Source organism: Glandiceps talaboti, chromosome 13, assembly GCF_964340395.1.
Source record: "Glandiceps talaboti chromosome 13, keGlaTala1.1, whole genome shotgun sequence".
Lineage (NCBI taxonomy): Eukaryota > Metazoa > Hemichordata > Enteropneusta > Spengelidae > Glandiceps > Glandiceps talaboti.
This window is the reverse complement of record NC_135561.1, coordinates 8,012,667-8,023,731: the sequence shown is the minus strand read 5'-3', so window position 1 is coordinate 8,023,731 and position 11,065 is coordinate 8,012,667. Positions and strand designations below refer to the sequence as shown.

General features: G+C 36.0%; 2 protein-coding genes across 3 annotated transcripts in view; both read left to right on the top strand.

Moving 5' to 3' along the window:
* The window catches only part of LOC144444836 (tetratricopeptide repeat protein 38-like), a 9,322-nt gene extending 8,139 nt beyond the window's left edge, over positions 1-1,183 (top strand). For both annotated transcript variants that reach the window (XM_078134385.1, XM_078134386.1), the window contains 2 exons: positions 382-455; positions 624-1,183. In XM_078134385.1, coding sequence (XP_077990511.1) covers positions 382-455; positions 624-705 — 156 coding nt within the window. In that variant the 3' untranslated portion in view covers positions 706-1,183. The remainder of the gene's footprint in view (positions 1-381; positions 456-623) is intronic.
* A 1,620-nt stretch (positions 1,184-2,803) lies between these two features.
* LOC144445028 (tetratricopeptide repeat protein 38-like) lies at positions 2,804-10,611 on the top strand. Its single transcript, XM_078134580.1, has 14 exons — positions 2,804-2,824; positions 3,240-3,317; positions 3,979-4,060; positions 4,704-4,875; positions 5,413-5,592; positions 6,100-6,175; positions 6,568-6,687; positions 7,153-7,209; positions 7,483-7,521; positions 7,900-7,978; positions 9,014-9,179; positions 9,691-9,853; positions 10,100-10,173; positions 10,539-10,611. Exons 1-14 carry the CDS (start codon positions 2,804-2,806, stop codon positions 10,609-10,611), a joined length of 1,380 nt encoding a protein of 459 aa, XP_077990706.1.
* The last annotated feature ends 454 nt before the right edge of the window (positions 10,612-11,065 follow it).

The window sequence follows — 11,065 nt, the reverse complement described above, 5'->3', positions numbered from 1 at the left end:
AATATTGTATACGTTTATATTTACACACACACACACACACACACACACACACACACAGAAACCAAAAAAAAAACAAAAAACAAAAACACACTCAGGCAGACACATGCACACACAAACACACATACATACATACATACATACATACATACATACATACATACATTCATACATACATGCATGCATGCATGCATGCATGCATGCATACATACATACATACATACATACATACATACATACATACATACATACATACTGACACACGCACATTCACGAAATTCAATTTAAAGAGAATAAATGATAGATACTCAAGTAACTGTGTAAAGCTATGATCTGTTATTATAAAAGTAATTTTTTTTAAATTTTTATTTTTATATTTTTCAGCGTGATATTTTCAATTTGTTCTTAATCCACGCTGCTTTAAAATCAACAGAAATGCGACATCAACTTTTAGCTCGGTATGTATTTCCATCACGTTTCCACATTTTCCAGGACACCTTTTGCGAATGAGAGTTAGCACGGTCGTTATTTTGTTGAGCGCTAAATCAACACATCGGTGTATCCTTAATTGATAGCTAACATTTGATCTATTAATTTTTAATTCTGTTTTTTTTTTCCAAATGAAGGAGTCTCCTTCAAGAAAGGAAAGCACTGCGACAACGTACCCCAATGACTGATAGACTTCTTGACCAAGTCCTGACTATTTGACAACGTCGAAGAAAAGAACTCAAAACAATAGATTCAACAATCATAACCTGTACATTTCAAGAACACTTTTGTGGTTTTTTATTTTTTGTTGATTTATCCTTTTTTGTGTGCTGGGAATGACTCCCTGTTATTTTCTTTGGATGCGTTTTATTTATTTGGTGAACATTTTTGAAAATCAATCGATTCCTGTATGTATTGTAATTTATTCAAATATTATCGATAAAAAATAGAAATAAGATATCATATGATATGTTTCCATTCTACTGGGATTTACAAAAAAAGTCTATTTGATCTTTAACAACGTTATAGTCGACCCTTTCACCAATTTCTAGTTCGCTTTTACATAGTACTAATCCCTGTACATTCACAAGTATATGAATAAGTAGGTGCAATAAGTATTCATAACGCTCTATGTAAGTTTAGTATCAAACAATAAAATAATAAACACGGAACAAAACAATTTAAACTCCATTTTTAGAACAGACTGTAATTCTTTTTTTTGATTTTTATCTCTGCGTTCTTGCTAGACAGAATTAATTCAATGGGAATTTGTTCACATCGTATTGTTTCGAATCGTTTTAATATTCCCTCATCGATGCATTCAAGTTTGGCCTTGCACTGTCTACATATTATATAATATAGCTATACAAACCAATTGTGTATAGGCATGAATGCATTGAAATCATAAAACTAAATAAAGAATTGAGATTTGCTCATTATGTTTAGAAAAACTTCAGAAAGGCGTAAAGTATTATTTAAATCAGTGCAGTCCTTGTGTTACATGCACACTCTATTGACTTAGATGTACAAAAGATCTAGAATATAGGAACAATGTAGAACTGTACGATTTTGGCTGCCTATACAATGCTTAAAGTAGGTGATTTTGTGTTTTATAGGAACTTATGCTTTGAAATGTACATTGGCATAGTTTGAGTTGTATTTTAATAAAAAATTCAGACTTGTCTTGTAAAGTACAACACATCGAAATAATAAAGGCTAGTAAACTGCAACGACGTGTTGTTAAGGTCTAAACAATTGTTTGGTTCCGGTTATCCGACTCTACTTAGTTTTTCACGCCGACCCTAACTTTTTTTTTACATATTCAAGAAAAAAAATGCAATCACGAAAATTGTAAAATCTCGCCAGAAATAGAGGATGCGGAAGCTGACATTGACTTCAATACAAAGACGATATAAAATCTGTAATGACGGGACATGTATATCTGATGAGAAGAAACCAATAACACAGACACCATGTGGAAAACAACGGAAAACATAACTACCTGAACTAGACACTCACATACGAAAAAAATATATCGGCATGTATATGAAACCACCGTAACATCGTATGTTTGAACATGTAAGTCCACTCACCGCAATATAATATATAGCCTACATTTCGCGGTAAGTGGACTTACGCGATAACACAAAAGTGAGTTATTTTACCTCTTTCATATATAATTGGCTAAATACGTCAATGCTATCGATTGTATTCTGATAGAAACATATTCTGATTCGGGGAAACGAGTGCCTGTGATACAACCACTGTTACCGCTTGTTACTAGTAGTTCGAACCCTGTGTTCCAATTGGCGGTGGGTTGAGGTATATTTCTCTATAGATTTGCTGAATCAATACAACATGTATGTATTGTTGGTCTCATATGAAACAATTCATAAACGGGTCGTGATCAATGTGTGACCAAGCGACAGTCATTAGCACATACTGGTGTCACTGTGACCTTCAGTTATGTAAAAAATATATCGTCCGTGTCAAAGTTCAGACTTATGTCGTGGTGGTGTTCAGTGCAATGTCGATGTAATGTGAGCTGTGGGGTACGCCAGTCCATGCATACAATTTGATTGGCATGTTGTATTTACCTAAGTTTTAAATGCTGACAACTTTATCGAAGTGTCATGATAGAATGCATCCAGTATATACCGTACGTGCGAGTTGACGCGTTTGTTTGTTCATATATATCATATGTCATCGCACCGCGTACACCGAATGTTCACCTGCTGATCGGGCTCGTGCTGCATATTTAGTCATCTACAAGACAATACCTATTTCACCCAGCCATATCAAGAACAAGTCTTCAGAAATGAGTTGGAAAGATTGCCTGGTGAGTGGATGAACTGTAAATAATGAACATATAAGTTGTACAATTTTAGCAAGACATGTTTGGTTTTCTGAATGAACTTCGACCGATATACTAATAGTAATAAGCTTATGCACCGCCCACATTGCATTGTACGCTAATCGAACTGTATAGATGTACTGAATCCACACTAACTAATAAGTGAATCTCACCCTAGTTTCATGAGTTTTTGTGGAGTAATCGTGCATATTAAAGAAAGGACATGAGATTTCACTGGTAATTGCTGATATAACTATCTTGGTAGCATGTATATTAGTAGGCCTATTTTAAAAGTGGAAAAAACATACATGAAGACGTAGGAAATATAGTCATTGTACTTTGTTTTATTAATATCTTGTTATTTATACTTAATATTAAAATATTACCTGGATAAACCAAGGAATGGCAGAAGGTCGGCTTTCCATTATCCACAACAAGTAATGAAGCGGCTAAGATGTACGATGCTGTCGTCACTCAGGTAAACTGACCTAAAATGTTACTGTGGAAAGCCAACTTAGACACCATCAAATGCTACTCTTGTTCAACTAGATTACACATGTTGGTTATTAGCCGTACCATGGCTATTCGGATAAAAGCGCCCTGTAATCAAAGAAGCGTAAACACCGAAAGTCACCCAAAATATGAACTTGTCTATTAAAAAATCCGGGGAGAAAAAACATCTATCAGAAACGTCACCCTACTGTCAACCTTCATAGGTTATATCAACAGGTAGACTCTCTCAACAGTCCTCGGAGCTTTGCATATGGCTAAAACGTGGGTTGTTTTGTAGACTGTACTGATATTCTTGTACTGTACGCCCTCATCGATCACATAGGGCTATCCTTTCGTTGACGTCTTAGTGCGACGCTCTGTGTTTAGGCGAAGCCCGAGCTTCGTTGTAGTATACCTACCGAGTGAAAACATGAGACCTTCCAGTACGATTAGGTAAACTAATAAACCAAAATATCTAAGTTATATTTTATTAGTGTTTAAGATAACTTTCTTTATGTCCGAGTGTTGTCAGATTATGAGGAGTAGTAGCCGCTCCATTCTTATACAAAATAATATTCTACTTTGTCACCTTCAAGTTAAAATTGTAAACTCTGATGTTTTTATTCTTCTTTTAATGAAAACGACAGTACATGAGTGGCTACACAGATGAAAGTGTCGGTGGTATCAAAACCTGCATGGATAAGATGCTGGAAGCTGACCCTAACTTTGGTACGTAAAATATCATGTATATTGTTAGTCCTGCTTGCATACGGAGTAATTCGGGACTCGATTCTGACAATTGTCCCTCCCTTCTCACCGTGACCGTCTGCAAGCAGGGCTAGTATATTGTGTGCTCTGCAGATCAAACTCCTACATAGCGCTACCGTAAAAAAGTCGATCTACACAATTCACTTCCGGTCCAACTTTCCAAAGTATAGGATCTTGTTGAGTTCAGAAGTGTAGTTCAACAGGTAAAGTAAGGGACGGTAGATGATTAAACGTCAATGTTTACACATTTTATTTTTGTACCACGTCAGATCCTACACATGGTCTTGAATGCATATATATCCATTATGCAAACTTATGCATCGTTATTTTTAATGTTAAACAATAAATCCAGGTGGTCATTGGGAAGTAGGTAGTAATGATACTGTAATATTCGTCGTTGTGGGCGTTCTATAAGTTTATAACTGGTGATTGAAAGCCAGGATTTCAATCCCAGGTTTTCGTTATCAGTGGAGCCATTAGGATTACCCATGATACTTTTATTTAGGACCAATTGGCAAATCAACTACTAATTAGTATTGTTGAAATGTAAGTAAAAAAATATCAAGTAAATCTGAAAATTTTGATTTGATTGTGAAATTTCCAGTGCTCGGCTATGCAGCAAAGTATGGGGCGACAGTAATAGGTAGGGATGCAAGTATTTGGAATAACCGGGAACTAAAGACTAATATTGAAAACATGGTGACATTGGCTGAAAATAGCAAGATATCAACAGTTGAACAACTACACGTAGATGCTGTCAAACTGTGGTCTATAGGGTGAGTTTTGATATCAACACTTGAACAACTCCACGTAGATGCTGTAAAATTGTGGTCCATAGGGTGAGTTGTGTAATGAGGTTCAACAGTCTCACGCGCATTTCAATCCTATCCGGCCGTCTGAGAGAGTACACATCAATGATATGTTCTCAGTTCAAACCAATGAATATATCAGTTACTCGTGCACATTTAAATAAACACACTAATGGCAGGTTGGTACCGGATAACATACGGTGACATCAGCATAACGTCTTTTACATGTCATTGTAAAGTTGAAATTCTGAGCTAGTGAAAAAGTGATAAAAACTCAACGAAAGTGGTTTTAGTGCTTATTGATTTTGTGTTTCATCTCAGAGAACGAGAGTGATTGGTCTGTGGTCTCACGTGACCAAAGATGACAGTAACACTCTCCAGTCAGAACAATTATAAAAGGTATTATTGAACGAGGATACGAAATGACATCAATAGATGACGTCATTATTTGTAAACCACAAATACGTAATTTTGATATACATGTATAACTTTATATCTCCATAGTAAAACAAACGATGCTTGTGATAAATGGCAAGAAATTCTGTTGAATTGTCCGACCGATATTTTGGCGTTTAGATGTGCGTTTATGTCTCACTTTTTATTGGGGCAGTCAATCCAGCTTAGGGATGTGATGGCCCAAGTATTACCACAGTGGAAATCATCAATGTCTCCAAAGATGTATAGGTATGTGCGCCATCACTATCACGCTATCACAACAAACACTGCCACCAACGACGACAAGAATCATGAAATTATTTGACTACACGTATTCGTACATTACTACATTCTCTTCTCTTCTCTTCTCTTCTCTTCTCTTCTCTTCTCTTCTCTTCTCTTCTCTTCTCTTCTCTTCTCTTCTCTTCTCTTCCCTTCCCTTCCCTTCCCTTCCCTTCCCTTCTCTTCTCTTCTCTTCTCTTCTCTTCTCTTCTCTTCTCTTCTCTTCTCTTCTCTTCTCTTCTCTTCTCTTCTCTTCTCTTCTCTTCTCTTCTCTTCTCTTCTCTTCTCTTCTCTTCTCTTCTCTTCTCTTCTCTTCTCTTCTCTTCTCTTCTCTTCTTCTCTTCTACATAAGTATAACGGTATTTACTCTATTGTAACGGTATTTACTCTGTCATACATCTTGTAAGCATGTAACCGGTGCATATTTTTCATGAGATAGTGAAATAATCAGTATGTTTTATTTTGCGATTATAGTCACGCTAGAGGGCTCTATGCATTTGGTTTGGTCGAAACACATTTCTACGACGAAGCTGAGAAGGAAGCCAGAAAAGTAGGTGTAAAAATAAGCAACCTGGTTTTGACAAACCAATTAAATTGTTTTTGTGCAGTTTCTTATGGTACATATATTGTGGTCAACCTTCAATCTCTTCAGATTTTTTTCTTTAAAATTGGAACACTTATAGTACAAGAAATTGACCAGAGACCTCTGTTCGGATATTTGTCTCACAGACATTGATCATTTAATAATAATGTGTACATTTTTTTCTTTAAAAAAACAAGAAACCAAAAAGAAACCCCGTTTTCTTATTCTTTCTTCAGTTTTCTTTTAATTCATTTAAAAAACAAATTGTAATTACTTTTTAATTTGTATTATTTCATTTATTATATTCAACCCGCGACTGTAATGTTATTGTTATCTTTATTTAATATCCATCTTTGCAGACGCTAGAACTGAACTCGAGAGATGCATGGGCAGTACATACCGTGTCTCATGTCAAAGAAATGCAATGTCGTCCCGATGATGGTATCGAATTTATTGACAACAAAGTGGACGATATCAAGGTTAAAGCTTATTTCGTTCTCATGTAATTATAGACACTTGGATATTATTCCCTAATATTTTTCTTCGTTCAGTCAAGGAAAATACGAGTGACCTAAAGGGCCCTTGTTACTACGAGTCGCAAGACGAGTTGTGACAACCCTTACTTAGGTCACGAATATTTTTCGGCTAAACGAAGAAAAATATTGAGGAATAATGTAATTATACCATTGTCAGTAATATCAAAGAAAAATCGGGGGAAATAATGACAATTTGAACGTGTTGACTCATATTTGGAACACAGCAGAATCAGTGACGTAGAAGCGCGTTGTCGTGACGTAGCACGACCAGAGTATATATTCCATATTGTTTGCTCTAAATGACTTGTCCACGGTATATTACATGTATCACCAAAAGTGTTTGTATTGTGTTAATTATATAAAGCAACTGCTGATCACAAAAACACTAATTCTGTCATTATTTTACAGGGAAGTCCACTACAAGGCCATGTTTACTGGCATAAAGCTCTCTACTATTTTGAGAAGGTGGGTTAATGTTGAGTTTGATAGTAGCATATGCTTTGAGAAACAGTTAATATGAAATTCAAATTTTTTCAAAATTCCTGCCCGTCATAAAATGACAGACAAATGTTTGGAAGGCTGTGGATTTACAGGTTTAAAGTGCTAGCCAAATACGAAACAAAAATATATAAATGTATAACCCAATCTAAGTCTTGGAATATGTATAACACACTGATTTTGTACATTTGATTTCGTAATAACTTGAATATTCATGTCTTTTTTGTCCTTTTAACAAAGGGAGACTATGAATCAACTCTCAGCCTTTATGATGAAAAGGTAAATATAATCACAGAATTTGATATTCGCCTCTAATTCTCTCAAAGAAAGTGCACATCTTTATGTGCATTAAATGCATTGTGTATGCAAATGACCTCATTGATATTCGTGATGACGTCATCCCAATGTTTACTGAAGTCGGGTTTCCCAGTGAGCAGTTCAGAGATTAAATAAAGATTGTACCTGTGGTGTTTCCAGTTTATGAATTTTCGATAATTTCTGACTAATGGCGACATATATGTCCGTCATTTTTAACAGCAAAGAAGTAATTGAAGCTAAGCCAATACCAAGTTGGACCACGTCAAATGTATGAAAAACATGATTATTTGTATTTCGATTCTTTTTTTACTTTTGTTGAATTCTTTCTTTTCATTCAAGCTATGTCATCTTATAGAGTCAGATATGTTATTAAATATCACTGATGCGGCAGCGTTATTTTGTCGATTGGAATTAGAAGGTGAGTGCTCTTGATTTTATTTGTATTTGTCACGGCCAAATCTTTATAAACAGTCCACAAACTAGTAGGATTCTGACATTAACACAAACCTTATGGCAAACCTGCAAATACATGAAACAGTCTACAGATCATATGTTGCCTGTCAAGCTACAGATAACGACTGACCTCAAAACATGTGTGCTTCAATTTAAGTAAGCGTAGATCATGAGACGAGAAAACATATTAAGACAATAATGCAGACACTAAGAATGAATATGATTGGAAGAAACGAAATTACAGATGCACGATACACAACTTAAGGTCTACATTGAATCGGGATGACAATCAAAGTTATAAAATAAATTGTCTGGTAAAGCTATCGAAATGATTACTCCGAAGAAAGAGTAATTCTATCTAACAATTATGAATCTACTGATAAGGTAACACTACTGTGAGAACTTGGAATTGAAGCATGGGCCTTTAAGGCTATATCGGCTTATTGTACTCTATGAATTGGATGCATCTCAAGAACAGAACCCACTGTCTATGCTACGGAAACTTTAATTGATTCAAGATCATTTTTTTATCAGGAATGTCTGTAAGACTATGTAGTTGATATACACCCTATTCATTATTGTCCTGCTTTCCAATGCTTGTGATGCAAATCATCGTAACGGTTGTAAACGACAAACCTCTTTACGGCACTGTACTGTCCAAGATGTACCATCATCGTCGTAAACGTCATGCGTCTTTACGACACTGTCCAAGACGTACACTCATCGTCATAAACGATAGCCCTCTTTACGACACTGCACTATCCCAGATGTACCATCATCGCGTCGTCCTAAACGACGTATGCCTCTTTACGACACCATCCAAGACGTACCCACAAGAGGCGTAGGAGAAAAATGAGTCCGACTTGTGAAAATGGTGATACACGAAATTTGTTTGGTCACTCAAAATTATTAAAGGGGGGGGGGGGGGCTTTACAATTTTCGCGCAGAGACCTCACTGGTGTAGTGGCCTAAACGATGACTTCTTATCTTACTCATGTAGGTGTTAACGTTGGTGATAGATGGCATAAAGTGTATGACGCATGTATTCCTCATTTGGAAACCCACTCTCAAGCATTTAATGATATTCATTTCCTAATGGCTGCCCATGGAGCACAACACAGTGATGTTGCCGACAAGTTGATCCAATCTATCAAGACACTTGTAAGGTAATACATTCCTTTCCAGCTGTAAAATAGATTATGTGACTGTTGAATATCCTCTTGGTAACTATAGACATAGACCCTGGTGGAGGATCTATGCTATATACAAGGAATGTAATCTCTGTCTGTGTGGTAACACTAAAAGTCACTGTATCACCGCTTCAAGTTAATGTTAGACCTGAATTTTAAAGAAAATATTTTTTTAATGAAATAACATAATAATTGTTACTCTTCTTCTTCCACAGCACAGCACAGCACAGCACAGCACAGCACAACACAGTACAGCACAGTTCAGATTAGCATTAACATTCAGAAGTGAAAAATAAAGTTGTTTTCAGAATACTAGATAGACTTTGTCAATTGCAAGAACAAATTACTATAACCCATTTATGGCGCCACTTATAAGTTAACGGTAATGCGAGAACCTGAGATCATAGATTCAATTCCTGTGATCTTTAATTCAAACAAGACTGACAAAAGCAAATCTTACTTATCCAGCTTTTATGTATATTTGCAGTGACTCTGATAGAAGTAATACTCATATAAATGTTTATAAAGATGTGGGAATGCCGATGTTACAAGCATTTAAAGCCTATAACATTGGAGACTATGGCACTGCCGTTGACTTACTCTACCCAGTCAGGTATAACATTGTTGGACTTGGTGGCAGTAACGCTCAGGTAAGTATGGACAATAGGTGTATCTTATTCGCCAAATACCGTTCCACTTCTTGCAACGAGACGCCATTTTTTCTTGTAATAACGGCGAAGATACGTTATAGGTTGACAAATTCATGCTAACAACTCAACTTTTAATGACGAATGGAAAAAATTATTTCATGTTGAAATTATACCAGCTCTATGCACGTGACGTTTGTCCATCATGTAGGCTGTGTTATTGAGTATTTATGTCTTTGTTCTTCATAGAGGGACGTATTTAATCTGTTCCTAATACATACGGCGATGAAGTCAACAGAAGGACGACATAAATCAATTGCGAGGTACGTTTTCGGTCACATCCGGTTCTCAGAGTACTTAGTAATCTGTAACGTACGCAGTGTATGGTGTCCTCACCCTTCGGTCCGTTGAGGGCGGAATGACAAGACCTAGTCAACCTAACGTAGATTATAAAAATATAATCATAAATTAACCCAAGAAGAGAGTATAGAAGTTGTACAAAAATGTTTTAAAAAAATACACAGAGGGCGGTATTCGTACTTATTCTAAGCCAAACCAAGTTACGCCTGAGGACGAGTAAATTACGAATATCACAACATAACAACATACGCTAGCACCACAACAAACTGTATGTCATTGTCATAGTCGCCTCACATATATTTCTTATCGTATATTTGTTTTTTTGAAGGAGTTTACTTCACGGAAGAAAAGCACAGCGGGAATCCTCTACGATGGTTGACCGACTGTTAGAACATATCTAGAGAGTCATACATATTTAATAGACATCTAAATATAATTACAGAATTGTATGTAAAATTAGCGGTGCAATAAAGTTCACATTTGTACCAGTACCAGAGGTGTCCGTTTCACCCAGTCGGCATAAACTGTGCAATGTAACACATTTAGTTTGAAATGATTGGACGGATCTAAATCTGGCAATCATTGTTTCTCTGAAACCAACAGTTGCCCTGAATTACCTTCGAGAAAGTCCTATATGTGGTATCTTATTATAACGGCGTAGTGGTATGTAATTAGAGGAGTCTTTCAACAATCATAAGATTTATATTATTGTAGATTTATCGTTGTTTCTTGTTTCAAATTAAAATGCAGTGCCTTTACTGCTTATCCTATATTGCACACATTCTAAATATATGTGGACTTCTTGCTGAAATTCTATCCCTATCTACGACATGGATGAGTGTATGTTTGCTTTTA

Bases quoted from the DNA above. Each gene is read 5' to 3' on its own strand.
- LOC144445028 (XM_078134580.1), top strand. From the start codon at position 2,804: ATGAGTTGGAAAGATTGCCTG. The intron at 4,876-5,412 runs GTGAGTTTTGAT...ATATCTCCATAG, and splicing joins GTCAAACTGTGGTCTATAGG to TAAAACAAACGATGCTTGTG. The intron at 10,174-10,538 runs GTACGTTTTCGG...GTTTTTTTGAAG, and splicing joins CGACATAAATCAATTGCGAG to GAGTTTACTTCACGGAAGAA.